Source organism: Oryctolagus cuniculus, chromosome 3, assembly GCF_964237555.1.
Source record: "Oryctolagus cuniculus chromosome 3, mOryCun1.1, whole genome shotgun sequence".
Taxonomy (NCBI): domain Eukaryota; kingdom Metazoa; phylum Chordata; class Mammalia; order Lagomorpha; family Leporidae; genus Oryctolagus; species Oryctolagus cuniculus.
In genome coordinates, this window is record NC_091434.1 from 6,579,700 (window position 1) to 6,598,900 (window position 19,201).

Sequence of the window (19,201 nt, forward strand, 5' to 3'; positions counted from 1 at the left end):
TGTGTGCCCAGCCCCTCCACAGCTGCACTGACCCTGGGTGAGCACAGACAGTGGGTGCAGCCCGAGCGCCAGCACCTGTGTTACAGAAAGACAGAAATGGCTAACGACGTGCCGTCAGCACAGGCCCCAGTGCCCGGATAACGTGGGCTCCGCGGCCGGCTGCTTGGAAAACCTCACTGTTCTCCGGCATTGTCGGAGCAGCTTATTCCTTAAATACACATTCTAGATTTGGAAAGTTTCTTCCTAAATATGTAATTACCGCCCTCTAGCCCCAAGCGCTTGGACAGACCCCAAGTGTCTCCAGGATGCAAGTGGAGGCCGGGGGCTCCGGAGGCTTTGCTGGGCCCAGTGGCTCTTCCCTGGCCAGCCCAGCCGGGAGGGAAGGGAGCTGAGCCCTTGCAAATCCCGCTGGGCTGCAGGGGTGCAGAGCCCTGTCACTGGGGCTGGGGTGTCTGTGCCCCACATGTGCTAGGGACTGAGGGGGCCAGAGAGGGCCTTCTCCCGCCTCTGCCCTCCCAGGCTCTGGGGACTGTGACTCCAACCCTCTTGAAAGGGCTCTTCTTTGGCTAAGACCAGAGAGAAGGGCGGAGGAGACCCCCAGGAGGCCCCCCGTCCGCAGTATGGGCTGTGATGGCGCCTTCCTTGGAGGCACCTGTCGGCCTAGCAGTCTAAGCCGGGAGCAGGGTGTCAGGGGCCTGCGTTCTAGAGCCTGCCTCGGTTTCCTTCTGACGTCTCCCCCAGGCCCCGCCAGCATCCTCTGGTCCCACGAGGACTCTTCCTGGCTGCTGTGAGTCTCCACAGGTGTGGTGTGAGCGGTGACACTGGGGACTCAGCCCCGAGCCCCCGTCCCCGCCTTGGGATCTGTGCGGAGCTGGCCCTTACCACATCCGGGCGGCTCTCAGCTCCGCGAGGGAAGCCACCCTCGGCCAGGGTCAAGAACGCACAGCGTGTGGACGCTGGAAGGTGTTTGGGGGCACTCTCTAGACCACACTATAGGATTTTGCAGTGGCTGCCGCCACAGCCCCAGTGACGTGTCGGAACTGTGCCTGACGGGGCGCCCAGCCGTCACCGCAGCGGGCTGCGGCCCTGGCAGCGTGTCAGCCCGAGAGCCCGTGAGTGTGGCCGTGTATGGACGTGTGAGCGACGCCTGCGCGTGTCCTCGGGGCTCTGGCACCTCATGCTCTGCAGGTGAAAGGTGCCCGGTGAATAACAAATGCACCCCGCTCTAGAAGTTTCTGTGGGAAGCATTCAGTGGAAAAATACTCTCTTTGGAAAGAGAGGTTTCTGAAGACCAGAAGGCGTTAGCGAGAGGCACTGGGGTTTGCCTTCTCCTGCTAAGCAGCAGGAGCCAGGGCGAGATCAGTTTCATTAGGACGGGAGGGAACAGGATGTAACAGCAAGTGCGAGCTTTATAGGTAAAGTTCATCTCCATAGAAGGCCGTGCTTACTGAACGTGCAGGACACAGGGAGACAGGACTGTGGGACAGCACATGGAGTCCAGAAATTTCCTTGGCTAACACGGAATTCCCCAGGGAAAGCTGTCCCATCCGTGCCGTCATCTGACTTTGAGAGAGCTGTAAAAATGGGCTCGAGGTAGCTCAGATAAATCCTTGTCCTCACACTAAGTACAAGAAGATCGGTGCTTCAATTCAGGTTCTAAATACCTCCGGGAAAAACATTTGTAACAGTTCTACAACTGCTTATACCAGACAATCTGGTGAAAAGGGGCATGAAACCCTGGGGCTTTTCTGCCTCAGTTAACAAGCCCAGAGTTGGTTCATTCAGCCAAGGCTGTTTTCCCTCCTTTCTCTCCTCCGGATGTGCCTCATGGTGCCTGCTGGGCTGCCGTGGGTCCAGGCGTCACAGCCTCCAGCAGCCATGTGTAAAAGCAGGAGTGGCAGCTTGTGGTCAGAGGCTTGCCGTGGGGGGGACATGTTTCTGAGAAACCCCGGATGTCCCCTTACTGTCTGCCCTTGGCCAGTGTCTCCATCTGTTCCCAGTGCTACAGCACATCACCTGAAACCGGGTGACTTAGAGACAGCAAACTCTCGCCCCTAGTTCTGGAGACTGGGCAGCCCAAGAAGAAGGCACAGCAGATTCTGTGTCTGCTGGGGAGATGGTGGTGCCCCCCATCCTCACGCAGGGGCAGGGACGAGGTGGCTCCCCCACCTCAAGACCTAACCACTCCCCCGAGAGCCCGGCTCTTCAGGCTGCCACATGGAGCAGTAAGTTCCACGCAGGACATTGCAGCCAGGTTGTCCCTGCCCCTGCTAACCCCATCCCTGTGCAGGAAGGAACTTCGAAGGCAGGTTTTAGACCGTGTCCATCCATAGCCCAGGCTGGACCCAGCTAGCCACGGGGCGGATATTTTGGGATAGTCTACCCAGGAGCTGTCAAAAATCCGTGACATGAGATTCTTCTGTGAAGCTTAGAAACTGCATTTTTTTAAAAAAGATTTACTTTATTTATTTGAAAGGCAGAGTTGGAGAGAGAGAGGGAGAGATAGAGGTCCTCCACCTGCTGGCCAACTCCCCAAATGGCCACAATGGCCAGGGCTGGAGCAGTCTGAAGCCAGGAGCCAGAAGTTTCAAACGGGGCTCCCATGTGGGTGTAGGGGCCCAAGGAAATGGAGCAGCCGGGACTCGAACCGGTGCCAGTATGGGATGCCAGTATTGCAGGTGGGAGCTAAACCTGCTACACCACAACACCAGCCCCCAAAACTGCACTTTTAAAAGGGGTTCTGTTGGCCGGCGCCAACACCAACTAGGCTAATCCTCCACCTTGCGGCGCTGGCACGCCGGGTTCTAGTCCCGGTTGGGGCGCCGGATTCTGTCCTGGTTGCCCCTCTTCCAGGCCAGCTCTCTGCTGTGGCCAGGGAGTGCAGTGGAGGATGGCCCAAGTGCTTGGGCCCTGCACCCCATGGGAGACCAGGAGAAGCACCTGGCTCCTGCCATCGGATCAGCGTGGTGTGCCGGCCGCAGCGGCCATTGGAGGGTGAACCAACGGCAAAGGAAGACCTTTCTCTCTGTCTCTCTTTCTCTCACTGTCCACTCTGCCTGTCAAAAAAAAAAGGGGGGGGGGTCTGTTGACACAAAACTGTGAGTGTCACCTGTTGGGAGACACTCTGTTAAGCATCAAAACGTGAGTCCAAGTGAAACCCAGTTCCTTTAAGGCCCTGTGAGCGCAGTTCAGAACCACGGGATAGTACTTAGCGTGCGGTCCGCTGTAGCTCAGGCTCCTGATGGGGCCAATGTGTGTGATGACGTCAGACCTGTCTCTACACATTTAGTCTGCAGAGCACTGAGCTTCGATCCGGATTTTCTAATTCTTTTGTCAAGTGAACGCCATGTTGTACACGGCTGGATTCTAACGGCACAGAAACACGGGGGCACAGCCATCGCCAGCGAATGCCTCAGCACAAAGCCTTGTGTTTAGTGGAGCTGTCCGGTTCAGACGCCGAGTGGTTTACTCCACGGGGTGGCTGGGGTCTGCGGTCCTTTCTTTTCTTTCCCTCCTGTTGGGCTCCGTTTGGGGACTGGATGAGGAAGGCGTTGTAGCTAACATTTGCACTGGGCTGTAACGGAAGTGCTTTAGGAACCGTCCATTTATCCGCAGTGGAGCTGCCCGGGGAGAACGGGTGTTTTCTAACAGATTGAGTGACCCAGCTGTCATCTGAGTCCCACAGCAGCGCCGGGGTCTTCCAAATGCCTGTAGAGAGTGCATGTTGTGACAAAGTGGTGCGTGGCTCTCAAAAATGTTCTGCACCAAGATAAGCTCGTCTTTTAGCTCTGCTTTTCCGCAAACTTTTTTTCTTTTTTAGAATTATTTATTATTTGAAAGGCAGACTTATTTGAAAGACAGAGAGGGAGAGACAGAGAGTTCGTTCTTCCATCCACTGGTTCACTCCCCCAGATGGCTGCAATGGCCAGAGCTGGGCCCATCTGAAGCCAACAGCTTCTTCCAGGTCTCCCACGTGGGTGCAGGGGCCCAAGCACTTGGGCCTCTTCGGCTGCTTTCCCAGGCTCATTAACAGGGAGCTGGATCAGAAGTGAAGCAGCCAGGACTTGAACTGGCGCCTATATGGAATGCCAGCGCTGTAGTAATTCCAGTAACTTAGTCTAGTCCGAGTTGCTCCCCACAGGCCCCAAGGCACTGAGAGCAGGGAGAGAATGTTAGGCTGGACGAACGGTTACTGCCCGGGAGAGCTCTGCATGAGGGACGCTCCAAACTGCTGAGACGATGCACTGGCAGCCCCACCAAGGAGCCTGGCTGCACCTCCCATCAGGGCCATGTGGTGCTCGGCACCTCCCACTTTACCCACTACACCACAGCGCCAGCCCCTCCACAGGGCCACAGGGCCACTCCACCTGGCGGCCCCAGATGCATCCTCACCTCCACCAGCCCACCCCCAGCCAGACCCTCCCTGCACGTCTGCCATCTCTTCAAATAACACCATCCGGATACCCGGACCTAGATACTCGGATGCTATACATGGCCTGTGCCAGCCAGTGGCCAAGGCTGCCCTCTGCCTTGAAACTGTCCCCAGAGTCCATGGTTGTCCTAAAATGCAGACCAGCACACACCTGCCTGCTGTCTCCAGGGCCTCCCCGGTCCTTGGGAGAGATGCTGGCCTCTATGGCCCAGCAGACAAGATCCTTTGGTCCGACCCCTCCTAGGATCACCCCTCCCCATCCGTGCACAGCCAAGGCACCCCAGAGCCCCCGCTTCCGGCGTGAAAAGGCACTCTGAGTGTGGGACCACCAGAGTCCCACCCAGGCCACTTCTGTGACCGCCAAAGGGGTGGAGCTTCCCCCACCCAGTGAACAAGCAACCCGCAGGGACCCAGCTGGGCGTGGGCTGCTCCAAGTCAGTCCTGAGGCTGGCTGCCTGGGAGAGGGCTCGGCCCTCCCCCCTCCCCCCACCAAGGCCGCCTTCCAATGCCAATCGCAAGCCCCAGCTGGCTGTAGCTGGGGTCCCCACGACCCCCTCCTCAGCCTCGGTGAATTAGCTTGCACATGCCCAGGACTCCAGGAGACACCTCTCTCTACCTGTCTGTCGCGAAGGAGCTTACAAAGGGTGCAGATGAGAACGTGCACAGCACGAGGCAGGGGGAGGGGCATGGAGCCGCCACGCGCTCTCCGGGGGCGCCTGGCCCTTCTGCGCTCTGTTCAGGGATTCCTGGGCGTGACTGCAGCAGGGACAGTCCTGCGGAAGTGAAGCTGGACAGAAAGGGTCACATCCAGTGCTGCTGGGCTGACTGGGAACACCCGGCCAGGCCTGACCGTCCCGGGCACGCGGGCAGGAGCCCCTCTGCAAAGGCGGACCTAGGACCCGCGGTCAGGCAAGGGTCAGAGACCATGGTGGGGCTGGGCTTCTGACCACCCACTGGCCAGCCTGTGTCGTCTTAAGGAAAATGCCCAAGAGGAGTTGCTTATGAAGGAGAGTTTGTTTGCTCACAAGTCCAAAGACAGGCGTCCACTGGCTGGGCGACTGCCGAGGGCGGGGGCGGGCAAGGGCACAGCACTCACCCGGAGGACACCACACGCCTGGTCAGCGGGAAACAGAGGCAGGCAGTATGCTCCTTCCTCACGTCCCATCACAGGGCCCGCTCCGGCATCCATGTGTTAAAATATTTTGTTATTGCACAATTTCTTTAAGATGTATTTATTTGAAAGGCAGAGTTACAGAGAGAGGGGAGAAAACAGAGGAAAAGAAATCTTCCATCCACTGGTTCACTCCCCGAATGGCCACAGTGGTCAGGCTGAAGCCAGGAGCCTGGAGCTCCATCCAGGTCTCCCACATAGGTGGCAGAGGCCCAAGCACTTGGGCCATCTTCTGCTTCTTTCCCAGATTCCTTAGCAGGGAGCTGGATCAGAAATGGAGCAGCCAGGACTCAAACTGACGCTGTGCATATGGGATGCCGGCATAACAGGCGGTGGCTTAACCCGCTACACTACAGTGCTGGCCCAGCCCTGGCATCTTTTTTTTTTTTTTCTTAAAGAATTTATTTGAAAGACAGAGTTACAGAGAGAGAGGTCTTCCATCCGCTGGTTCACTCCCCAAATGACCACAACGGCCAGAGCTGAGCTGATCCAAAGCCAGGAGCCAGGAGCTTCTTCCAGGTCTCCCACATGGGTGCAGGGGCCCAAGGACTTGGGCCATCTTCTACTGCTTTCCCAGGCCATAGCAGAGAGCTGGATCGGAAGTGGAACAGCTGGGACTCAAACCAGGGCCCACATGGGATGCTGGCACTGCAGGCTGGGGCTTTAATGCACTGCGCTACAGTGCTAGCCCCAAAGGCCCCGGCATTTTAATCCAACCTAATCACTGCCCAAGGTCCACCAGGATTGGATTAAGTTCCACCCTTAATCTATTAACTTCAGCCTCTGGGGGTCAAGCTTCCAACACCCAGGCCTTCAAGGGCACCCAAACCATTCTCCAAACCACAATGCCCACCTTGAGGAAGACAGATTCTATGTGTACAGCCCACCATGAGGAGGGGGTTATAGGCCAGGAACTATGGCTGGCAATCGACATGCATGAAGACACAGTACCTGTGCCCTGGGCCCTGACATCCCCACGCATGCATGTTTCTAATATAATTGGCCAGGGTGTTGGAACCCGCCAGGCCACCGAGGCCTGAGAGACCCCGTTAGGTCATGGCCCCAGGCCCCAAGGCACTGAGAGCAGGGAGAGAATGTTAGGCTGAACGAACGGTTACTGCCCGGGAGAGCTCTGCACGTGGGACGCTCCAAACTGCTGAGACAATGCACTGGCAACCCCACCAAGGAGCCTGGCTGCACCTCCCATCAGGGCCATGTGGTGCTCGGCAACCCCTCCGTCAGGGCCATGTGGGCTCTGCACCCCCCATCAGGGCCATGTGGGTTCTGCACCCCCCCATCAAGGCCATGTGGGCTCGGCACCCCCCATCAGGGCCATGTGGTGCTCTGCAACACCCCCATCAAGGCCATGTGGGCTCTGCACCCCCCATCAGGAGCCATGTGGGCTCGGCACCCCCCATCAGGGCCATGTGGGCTCAGCACCCCCCCATCAGGGCCATGTGGTGCTCGGCACCCCCCATCAGGGCCATGTGGGCTCTGCACCCCCCATCAGGGCCATGTGGGCTCGGCACCCCCCCATCAAGGCCATGTGGGCTCTGCACCCCCCATCAGGAGCCATGTGGGCTCTGCACCCCCCATCAGGAGCCATGTGGGCTCAGCACCCCCCCATCAGGGCCATGTGGTGCTCGGCACCCCCCATCAGGGCCATATGGGCTCGGCACCCCCCATCAGGGCCATGTGGGCTCGGCACCCCCCATCAGGGCCATGTGGGTTCGGCACCCCCCATCAGGAGCCATGTGGGCTCGGCACCCCCCATCAGGGCCATGTGGGCTCGGCACCCCCCCATCAGGGCCATGTGGTGCTCGGCACCCCCCATCAGGGCCATGTGGGCTCGGCACCCCCCATCAGGGCCATGTGGGCTCTGCACCCCCCCATCAGGGTCATGTGGTGCTCTGCACCCCCCCATCAGGGTCATGTGGTGCTCTGCACCCCCCATGAGGGCCATGTGGTGCCCTCCCCCAAGAAGCTGCTTTAGAAGGGGGTCTTTGCTGCTCAGACAGAATGAAGCCTGGCTTCAAACTCTGCCCCTCACAGCAGACTCAGCCCACTCTCTTTACCCTCTTATTCCGTCTCCCTTACTTTGGGGCTGGTGCTGTGGCATAGCAGAGAAAGCCACCGCCTGCAGTGCCAGCATCCCTTATAGACACTGGTTCGAGTCCCGGTTGCTCCACTTCTGATCCAGCTCCTGCTAATGTGCCTGGGAAAGCAGTGGAAGATGGTCCAAGTGCTTCAGCCCCTGCACGCACGTGGATGAAGCTCCTGGCTTCTGCCTGGCCCAGCCCTGGCAGTTGTGACCATCTGGCAAGTGAACCAGAGGATGGAAAATCCCTCTCTGTCTCTCTCTCTCTCTCTCTCCTCTCTCCCTCTCTCCCTCCTGTCTCTGTAACTCTGCCCTTCAAGTAAATTTTTTTAAACAAGTATTACATGCTGGGGCTGGCGCTGTGGTGTAGCAGGTAAAGCCACCGCCTGCAATGCTGGCATCCCATATGGGTGCAGGTTCTAGTCCCAGCTGCTCCACTTCCCATCCAGCTCTCTGCTGTGGCCTGGGAAAGCAGAAGATGGCCCAAGTGCTTGGGCCCCTGCACCTGCGTGGGAGACCTGGAAGCTCCTGGCTCCTGACTTTGTGTCAGCACAGCTCTGGCCGTTGGGGCCAATTGGGGAGTGAGCCAGCGGATGGAAGACCTCTCTCTCTCTCTCTCTCTCTGCCTCTCCTCTCTCTGAGTAACTCTGACTTTCAAATAAATAAATAAACAAATCTTTACAAAAAAGGAGTATTGCGTGCTTTAACCAGGCCCCTGCTTCCCCTCTGCGAGCCCTGAAGTCCCCAAACCTAACCCGGGAGGTCTGAAACTGGATGCAGCAAAGAGCAGTTTCCCTCTTGAACCACGGGCTAGCGAAGTCCTGGCTTCTCCCGAGCCGCGCCTGTGAGTGTAGTCGGCGGCGGGACTCGGTGCGCGGGGGCCACACGGCGGGTTCCGGTTCCCGCTGCGTGGCCTCCTGCGTGTGAGCCAGGCTCTTGGACTGCTGGGGGAGGTGTTCCGCAAGCTGACCGCTCCCAGGGAGGCAGGCTGCGGGGCGCGGCGGCCTGCGGGGCCCCGTGCGGGGCCGGCCTTGCGCGCGCTCTCACGCATCACCGACAGGGCGCGGGAGGCCTTGGCCGGGATCTCGGGCACCCTCCTCTGACACTCTGCTCCTTGTCCCCCTCCCCGATGCCAGGGCTCCTGTACCAGGAATACCGGGATAAATCGACCCTGCAAGAAATCGAAGCCCGGAGGCAGCGCGATGCAGAAGTGCAAGGCGCGGCCGACGGGTCCCCGAGCGGCGAGGGCACCGCGGAGGAGGAGGACGAGGACGAGGACGAGGACGAGGAGCCGGCCAGCCCGCCCGAGAGGAGGGCCCTGCCGCAGATCTGCCTGCTCAGCAACCCCCACTCGAGGTTCAACCTGTGGCAGGACCTGCCCGAGATCCGGAGCAGCGGCGTGCTGGAGATCCTGCAGCCGGAGGAGGTCAAAGTGCAGGAGGTGGGCCTGGGGGCGGGGCCTGGGGGGCGGGGCGGGGCCGCAGGTGCGCGGGGGCGGGGCCTCGGGTCTGGAACTCGGGGTTGGGGTCGCGAGAGGTATGGTCAGGGGATGGGGGGCAGTGGGCCAGAGGTGCGCGGGGGCGGAGCCTCGGGCGAGGTCGCGGGAGGTACGGGCGGGGGCCGGGGCGGGGCCGCAGATGCGCGGGGGCGTGGCCTGCGGGGCTGGAACTCGGGGTCGGGGTCGTGGGAGGTAGGGCCGACAGGGCGGGGCCTCGAGGCACAGGAGTGCAGGACCGCCCCTCAGCGTCTGCCCCCCGACGTGGGTGCCTCTGGGCCCGAGCCGCCCCGGCAGCTGCCGCAGTTTGTCCGTGGCGTCGCTACTTCGCTGCGGACCCCCGGGTTCCCGAGTCGAAGCGTGCCACCCAGACCGCGCTGTGGGGTGGGGTCGTAGGCCACGAACTGTGTCCGCGCGATCGCAGAGACGCCAGGCGACACTGCGCGCCCTGCGGCCGCCGGGTCCGTCCGGCACCGCGCAAGCTCGGGTGCGGGAGCGGCTTCTGGCCGAGCGCTGGGGGCCCGCGGGCGGCGGCACGGCCACGGCCTGCCTGGTGACGGCCATCATTGCACAGCTGGAGGGCAGAGGCCGTGGGCACCGTCTGGCTGTGCAGGGATCGCGGACAGGGAGGGGCGGGCTGGTCCGGAGAGAGGAGCGCGCTCAGCGGTAGGGGCGAGGACGGGTCGGCTCGTTGAGCCCCGAGCGAGCCCAGGGCGCTTCCCTCTGTGCGCGAGTTCAACCACCGCCCAGCGCACGCTCGTCCCGCCCGTCCCTGCTTCTCCCAGCTCCTGCTCACACTCCCCAACGTTTGCTGCTGCTGGCCGTGTAAAAAGCCAGGTGGGGACTGGCGGGGAAAGTTTCCAACCACGGTCATCCCTAGCCCAGACTTTGTGATGGATTTGCTGCCGGGGAAGGCTTGGTAAAACTTGATTTTTTAAAAGAACGATTTGTTTAATTTTTTATTTTCTTTGACAGGCAGAGTTAGTGAGAGAGAGACAGAGAGAAAGGTCTTCCTTCCTTTGGTTCGCCCCCCACGACTTTGTGATGGATTTGCTGCCGGGGAAGGCTTGGTAAAACTTGATTTTTTAAAAGAACGATTTGTTTAATTTTTTATTTTCTTTGACAGGCAGAGTTAGTGAGAGAGAGACAGAGAGAAAGGTCTTCCTTCCTTTGGTTCGCCCCCCACGACTTTGTGATGGATTTGCTGCCGGGGAAGGCTTGGTAAAACTTGATTTTTAAAAGAACGATTTGTTTAATTTTTTATTTTCTTTGACAGGCAGAGTTAGTGAGAGAGAGACAGAGAGAAAGGTCTTCCTTCCATTGGTTCACCCCCCAAATGTCCATTACGGCTGGCGTGCTGCGCTGATCCAAAGCCAGGAGCCAGGTGCTTCTCCTGGTCTCCCATGCGGGTGCCCAATGACTTGGGCCATCCTCCACTGCCCTCCCTGGCCACAGCAGAGAGCTGGACTGGAAGAGGGGCAACCGGGACAGAATCTGGCGCCCCAACCGGGACTAGAACCTGGGGTGCTGGTGCCGCAGGCAGAGGATTAGCCTAGTGAGCCGCGGCACCGGCTACGATTTGTTTATTTCTTTGAAAGTCAGAGTTAACAGAGAGCGAGGGACAGAGAGAGAGCGAGATCGTCCACCCACTGGTTGACTCCCCAAATGGCCACACCAACCAGGGGCCGGGCCAGGATGAAGCCAGGAGCTTCTTCTAGGTCACCCACATGGGTGCAGGGACCCAAGTACTTGGGCCATCTTCCTCTGCTTTCCCAGGCCATTAGCAGGGAACTAGACCGGATGTGGAGCAGCCGGGACAGAAACCGGAGCCCGTATGGGAAGCTGACGTCACAGTCTGTGGCTCTACCCGCTGTGCCATAGCCCTGGCCCCAGAACTAGTTTCAAAGGCAGCTACCTCACCTGGGTGTCCTGCCCCACAGAGTTAGGAAACAAATAGTTTGAACTTCCACATCTCCCACAGCTTGTGAGCAGCGGTTTGTGAATGACTGCATCAGGAAATTCCTGATGTCAAACTGAGAGCAGATTCTCGTAGAACATGAGAACATGCTGTAAATGTTCACAACAATAAGCAAAGCCGAAGCAGGGTCCGTGTAATAAAAGGAGATCAAATAACAAAGAAATACAAAAACAGCAGCGTGAGGTGGCAGAGCAGTAGCAACACTATCTGTTACAACAATAAATATAAGCTGCATAAACTCCTGCACTGAAAGACAGGTCCTCCAACTGATGAGGAAACTAACCCCATATTGTTATCAGGCAAGTAGAGTTCAGGGCAAGAAAAAGTGCCCAAGTGAACAGAGTCCTTTAGTGTTAAAGTATAAAAATAAGTCACTCATGAGTACATTTGCATTATTTAAAAGAAATGCAGGGGCTGGTGCTGTGGCGCAGCGGGTAAACGCCCTGGCCTGAAGTGCTGGCATCCCATACGGGCACCGGTTTGAGACCTGGCTGCTCCACTTCTGATCCAGCTCCCTGCTATGGCCTGGGAAAGCAGTGGAAGATGGCCCAAGTCCTTGGGCCCCTGCACCCACATGGGAGACCTGGAAAAAGCTCCTGGCTCCTGGCTTTGGATTGTCCCAGCTCCAGCTGTTGCATCCAATTGGGGAGTGAACCAGTGGATGGAAGACCCCCCCCCCTTTCTGCCTCTCCTCTCTGTGTAACTTTCAAATAAATAAATAAATCTTTAAAAGAAATGTAGACAGCAAAAACTGTGCGCAGGTCTTCTCTCCGTCCTAGGCTCCTGCTGCAGGACCAGCTTCATTTGCTGGAATATTCCATCTACTTTTGCAGCTCACTCAGAAGACCTCAAGTACAAAGTCCTTGTAGCTGTGTTTGACGTTTGCCCCCGTGACTCATGCTTGTCTCAGCCACCTCGTCCTCAGAAGCAGTGTGGCCTGGGCGATGGTTTTCAGCAGCTCAGGGCCTCCGTTGGACTCCTCTGAGCTTTCAGCTTAGGTTTCACAACCGCAACTCCTGGACATTGAACATTCGTTGGTTTTCATCCTTGAATAAGAGCAGGTGCAGTGGTTTGAGTAAGTGTGGAGTGGAAGCAGGCAGGTGCCTGTACGTGCCCTGGCCCTGGGTGCAGGGAGAAGCATGGGTGGCCAGCTGCCCCGAGCCCTCGGTGGTCCTTGCGCAGGGCAGAGGGTCGGGCAGCACAGGTGAACTCAGCGAGGGGGACGGGGAGAGCTCCTGCGGCGTCATCGCCTCCTCTGAGGCCTGAGCTGAAAGACAGCTGTCTAGCACTGAAACCGCCGGCCCCAGGGGATGTGCCTTGTGAGCGGCCATGGGGACTGCCAGGGCCACACAGGATGTCAGCGGGCACCTCACCTGCCACCAGCGTGGGAGACGGGCCGTTTGCACTCACCTGCCTCTCCCAGGCAGGGGTGTCTTCATTCCCCTTAAACTGTTGGATAAAAACCTCGTGTCTTGCTTTCTCCTGCCTGCCCCTGATGCCTGGCAGACTGGAGCGTGTGTTTATGGGCTGTTTGCACTTCTTTGTCAACTGCCTGTCTGATCCTCTGCCCCCTTCTCTAGTGCGTTGTTCTGCCTGATTCCTCGCAGCTTTTTATGCATGCTGACCGGGACTTCTTTTTTCAGTATGTCCAGTGTTTTCTCCCACGATGTGGTGAGGGGAGGCGACAGAGTAGAGTGGTTCCACGCCCAGTGCTGTTTCATAGCTGCGATTTGTTTCTTAGCTCTGAGACCTGGGGCAAGTTACTTAGCTTCTCTGTACCTCGGTTGCCATGTCTGTAAAATGGGGGTATCAGTGCATTTTCTGTTGCTGTAACAGAATACCTGAGACTGGGTCATCTTTGTCGTTGTTGTTTTAAGGGAGAGCCTTCAGCTCCTAGTCCGACAGGCTGGCAAGTTCAAGATCGGAGGCTGCAGCCAGCAAGGGCTTCATGCTGCTGCAAGCCCTGGCAGAAATCGGGAGGAAACACTGGTGTGTGTGCAGAGAAAAGGGGCGGAGCCCAGCCCCGAGAGACAAGCGTGAGCCTGCTGGGGGGGGCTGCACCCGCTCGACCCCAACACCTCCCCAGAGTGACGTGTGGGGGCCATACTTCCAGTGGGCTTGGATGGCGGCAGCCGTATTCAAACCACGACGGGGTAATCACCATGCCTTCGCTGCTAGGCAGTACAGACAGCTGGAGATGGTACCTGGCAAGAAGCTGACGTGTCTGCCTTCTCACCACGTTCCTACTATTCCCTTTTACACACAAATATTTGTTTTATTTAAGAGGAAAAGAGATGGGCGGTGAGGGAGACAGACAGAGAGCTCCTATCTGCTGTTTCTCTTCCCAAATGCCAGCAGTGGCCGGGGCTGGGCCAAGCCGAAGCCAGGATTCAGGAATTCCAACCAAGTCTTCTGTGTGTGGCAGAGACCCAAGCACTTGGGCCATCTTCCACTGCATATTAGCGGAAGCTGGATCAGAAGTGGAGCAGCTGGGACTTGAACCAGCGCTCTGATATGAGATGCCAACACTGCGAACAGTGGCTTAACCTGCTGAGCCACAACGCTGGCCCCTCATAAGGAGTATTTACCAAAGAAAACCTACAGCTGACGACATACTTAACAGTGAAGGACCCATTGCACCTCCGCTGCAGTTGGAAACCAGGGGAGGATGGCTGTTCACAGCACTCCTGTTCTGTACCATACTGGGAAGCCTAGCCAGGCGGATAAGGCGAGAAAAAGAAGCTGAAAGCATACAGAAAGGAATAAATAAAACTGCCCCTGGGGGCTGACGCTATGGTGTAGCAGATAAAGCCTCTACCTGCAGTGCTGGCATCCCATATGGGTGCTGGTTCTAGTCCCAGCTGCTCCACTTCCGATGCAGCTCTCTGCTATGGCCTGGGAAAGCAGCAGAGGATGGCCCGGGTCCTTGGGCCCCTGCACCAGCATGGGAGACCCAGAGGAAGCTCCTGGCTTCGGATTGGCTCATCTGGCCATTATGGTCATCTGGGGAGTGAACCAGAAGATAGAAAACCTTTCTCCCTGTCTCTCCCTCTCTCTTTCTGTAACTCTGCCTCTCAAATAAATAAATACATTTTAAAAAAATACTTCTATTAAAAAAAACTGCCCCTGTTCACAGATTACATGATTCTCTACTTAGAAAATCTCAAAGAATCTACCCAGAAAAGCTCATTTAACTAATAATAATTTTATCAATATTGCAGGATATAAAGTCCTATCATATTAATTGTTATTTCTGTATTCCAGCAATGAACAATTAGAAACCAAAATTAAAATGACCATACCATTAATAATAGCTCCCCCCAACACAAAATATTTAGGTGTAAATCTTATTTATTTGAAAGTCAGAGTTACACAGAGAGAGAGAAAGAGAGAGAGAGAGAGGTCTTCCATTCACTGGTACATTCCCCAATTGGCTGCAATGGCCAGAGCTGCGTTGATCCGAAGCCAGGAGCCAGGACCGTCTTCTGGGTCTCCCATGTGGGTGCAGGGCCCAAGGACTTGGGCCATCTTCTACTGCTCTCCCAGGCCATAGCAGAGAGCTGGATCAGAAGTGGAGCAGCCGGGACATGAACTGGTGCCCATATGGGATGCCGACACTGCAGGCGGCGGCTTTACCTGCTACACCAAAGTGCTGACCCCTAGATGTAAATCTAACAAAAAGTATATGAGATCTCTATGTTGAAAATTTCAAATCATGGATGAAAGAAATTGAAGACCACCAGAATAAGTCAGGAGACAACAGTTTACAGAATGGAAGATTCAACATAGCTATATCTATATCTATATCTATATCTATATCTATATGTTTATTGAGAAGGGGGAAACAGAGAGAGAGAGAGAGAGAGAATATCTTTTATCTGTAGTTCATTCCCCAAATGTCCACAACAGCACAACAGCCAGGGCTTGGCCTGGCCAAAGCCAGGAGCCAAGAACTCCATGTGGGTCTCCCAGGGGGATGGCAGGGACCCAAGGACTTGAGTCGTCGTCCACTGCCCCCCAGGGTGTATTAGCAGAGAACGGGATAAAAGGCAGGGGCAGCGCTTGATCGCAAGCACTCTGCTATGGAATGGAGGTGACCCAAGTGGAGGCGTAACCCACTGCACCACACGATACCTGTCCCGTTACATTCAGTAGAAATAGAATCAAATTCCCATGAATTTGCGTTGTTTAGAGAAAATTACCCTACAATTTACATAAAAAGGTAAGGTGGCTAGAATACACAATTTTGAGTAAAAAAAAAAAAAGCCTGGAGGAGTTGTAATTATGTGATTTTAGGATTTTATTAAAAATTTACAATAATCAAGAGAATGTGGTATCCGGATAAGAAGGAATGTACAGAATTGGGCCCGCACACATATGGCCAGTGGAGAAAGGGTAGCTCCTTCAACAAACATTGAATGTGGATGTTCAGTTCTACACGTGCAAAAAGAAGTAACCTCAACCTCAACCTCACATTCTGTCCTTTTAAAAATTCACTCAAAATGAGTCACTGATCTAACTGTAAAATACAAAATCTTCAAGCTTTTAGAAGAAAACATAGGAGAAAAAATCTGCATAAACAGATTAGCAAAAAGCTCTCAGATCTGACACCAAATGCATGATGCATGAAGCAAGAAACGGATCAACTGGACTTCGGCAAAGTCACCAAGGTCTGCTGTGCGCAGCTACTGTGACGAGAATGAGAAGAGACGCCACGAGCCGACAGAAGACGGTTGCCCGTCACTTGGTTGGAAAAAAAGGTTTGCATCCAGCACACGTCAAAAGCTCAAAACCCAGCAGTGAGAAAACAACAAACCAAGGGAAAACTGGGCTGAAGACTGAAGCAGCCACGTCACCAAAGAACAAGTGGCGCCACCAGCGTTTAAAGACTTGGACACGCTGGCAACACCGAGTGTTGGTGTGGGTGCACAGCAACCAGAACCCGAGCAGACGCTGCTGGGGTGCAGAGCGGTGTGGCAGGTGCAGGTGTAGCCCCCTCTAAAGGTGAGGCAGACACTGGCCGTCGACCCGGCGGCAGCGACCACGCTGGGCTGGCTCCTTCCTCGTCGCCAGAGCTGTCCTGTGCAGTGGAACGCTCGGCTGCGGCCCCCTCACAGGCGCCGGGACCACCCCATCCCAGTCACAACAACCCACGTTGTCTCTAGAGCTGGCTATAGAAATAAAAACGCGTTCACACGGGGACCTGTACATGGCTGCTCGTTCCTAAACACCCACACGTGCTGGCGCAGGGAGGGATGAACCCGCACACCGCACACCTGCACACCTGCACACCCGCACAGTGGTAGGTTAAGCAGCAAAAAGGCACGGACTGTGGGTGCTCGCAACACCATGGGTGCATCTCCACGGCATCTCAACGCCTTGTCAGCAAAACCCAGATTTCTGTAAGGCGCAGGTTTGATTCCACGTGTCCAAGTGACGGTGGCAGCCAAAGGTCAGGTGTAGCAGGACTGGAGAGGGGGGAGTTTCTCGGAGTGTTGGGACTGTTGGGGTCCCTCTGAGTGCAGTGCTGGCTGTGCAGATCTCTAAGGTTCATACTGAAGTATACTCGGGGCCGGCGCTGTGGCGTAGCAGGTAAAGCTGCCACCTGCATTGCCGGCGTCCCATATGGGCACCGATTTGAGTCCTGGCTGCTCCACTTCTGATCCAGCTCCCTGCTAATGCACCTGGGAAAGCAGCGGAGGATGGCCCAAGCCACCCACACGGGAGACCCAGAAGAAGCTCTTGGCCCCTGGCTTTGGATGAGCCCAGCTCTGGCCATTGCAACCACTTGGAGAATGAACCAGCAGATCAAAGATCTCTCTCTGTCTGTCTCTCCCTCTCTCTCTGTAACTCTGCCTTTCAAATAAAATAAACTTTAAAAAAAAAAGTTTTTTAAAAAGTCTACTTTATGGTGCAATAAATTAAAACGTAAACTACCAGAAGGGCTGAGAGTCCTCCACCTCACTTTGTTCAGCCTGACAATGAAAGAGCCGGGCCTGTCTCACTGTGAAAGAAACTAAAAATGCACAGAAAACATGAGCAGATCAAATCGTGCGTTAGGTTAAGTAAATAGCATACCCCCCATAAAGCGAGGATTAATGCAAAGAAGGCGCTGCAGTGGATGTTGGGAGCCCACGTGGACAGCCCAGGAGAGGAAGGCACACCGATCTTCAGAGAGGCTAGAAGGAGAGCACACCACCAGTCTGGGATGTGTGAAGAACAGGTCACGTACCAACAGAGTCACACGTCGTGAGCCATTGCTGGTGCTGCTAAGGGCAACACACAGTGCTTGCACCCAGGCAAGGGAGGAGGAGGAGAGAAAGCTCCAGAGAAGCAAAGCCAAAACCACCGTTTTTTGCCGGCGCCGCAGCTCGCTAGGCTACTCCTCTGCTGCGGTGCCGATACCCCGGGTTCTAGTCCCGGTCGGGGCGCCGGATTCTGTCCCGGTTGCTCCTCTTCCAGTCCAGCTCTCTGCTGTGGCCCGGGAGTGCAGTGGAGGATGGCCCAAGTCATTGGGCCCTGCACCCGCGTGGGAGACCAGGAGGAAGCACCTGGCTCCTGGCTTCGGATTGGCACAGCACACCAGCTGTAGCGGCCATTTAGGGGGTGAACCAATGGAAGGAAGACCTTTCTCTCTCTGTCTCTCTCTCACTGTCTAACTGCCTGTCAAAACAACAACAACAAAAAACAAAAACCACCATTTTCTGCCGATGTTTGCCGACTTGGAAAGCCTAAGGGTAGAGCTGGCATTTGGCCACACAGTCAAGATGGCTGAGTCCGACTCCCAGCTCCGGCTCCTGACCCCCACTTCCTGCTAATGTGGGCCCAGGGCGGGGGGGGGGGCAGCAGTGATGGCTCCAGTGACTGGGTTCCTGCCGCCATGTGGGAGCCCTGGATTGAGTTCCTGGCTCCTGCCTGTGGCCCTGGCCCAGGCCCCAGCCCCAGCCTTTGTGTGCATTTTAGGAGCAATGGGAGACCAGTGGATAGGCACTCTCTGTCTCTCTGTCTCTCTCTAAATAAATGAGTTAAATTTTAAAAGCCTAAGATGACAAGTTACAAATACTGGACCCCACCAGGCCATTCTAGGAAGCGGCTAGATATAAGATAAATGGACAAATTAGTTGCTCTCGTATATGTCAACAAAACCCAGATTCCAACCAATGAGAACACATTAAAAGAAAAGATGAGCACCCTAAAGAAATAACGAGAAAACCACATACACAGAAAAAGTGCTAATGTCCCAGGAGGAAGTTAAAAACACATCAAACTCACGAGTAACCAAGGGAGTCCAAACTAGAACAACCCTGAGGAGTTGTCTTCCGCCTCTCAAAATCAGAGACTTGTAGACAGGTGTTTAGAACCGAGTGCGGGAGAAGCGTATTTCCTTTTCATCTATTTAGAGACAGAGAAGGGAAGATAGCCAGAGGTTCCCACCTGCCGATTCCCACCTCTGATGCCTGCAACAGCAGGGGCTGGGCCAGGCCAAGGCCAGGTGCCAGGAACTCAATCCAGGTCCTCCAGGGGGCGCAGGGACCAAATCACTAGGGCTGTCACCTGCTGCATTAGCCAGGAGCTGGAATGGGGAGCAGAGCCCAGACTGGAACCCAGGCTCTCTGATACGGGCTGCAGGCACCCGGAGTGGCATCTTAGCCATTAGGCCAAATGCTGGCCCTGGGGGAATTATTTAATGAGCACTCTCAAATACTGGATGAGAATATAGCAACATTTGTATCAAAGCCCTTTGTGTCAAATAATAGGAATTTATTTGTACACTCTTTCTAGTGTGTCTGCTTCTAGATGTTTGTCATGCAAAACAATCAGACATATGCACAGATCTTTATATTTTAGAATGTGCATTGCAGCAAAAATTAGGAGAAGGAAGGGAAGAACCCTAAATGTCCACTGACAGGGCAATTGCTTAGCAAGACAGTATGCAGCCGGATAGTGCTCAGCAAGATAACACGTGGCTACACTGAGGCACAGGCCGGGCGTTGGAAAAGCAGTTAAGACGCTGCCTGAGACACCCA

At 55.8% G+C, this 19,201-nt stretch overlaps 1 protein-coding gene across 2 annotated transcripts in view; it reads left to right on the forward strand.

Moving 5' to 3' along the window:
* Positions 1-19,201, forward strand: part of NGEF (neuronal guanine nucleotide exchange factor) — a 100,409-nt gene that overhangs the window by 60,145 nt on the left and 21,063 nt on the right. For both annotated transcript variants that reach the window (XM_051834194.2, XM_051834195.2), the window contains one exon: positions 8,838-9,142. In XM_051834194.2, the coding sequence (XP_051690154.2) occupies positions 8,838-9,142 (305 nt within the window). The remainder of the gene's footprint in view (positions 1-8,837; positions 9,143-19,201) is intronic.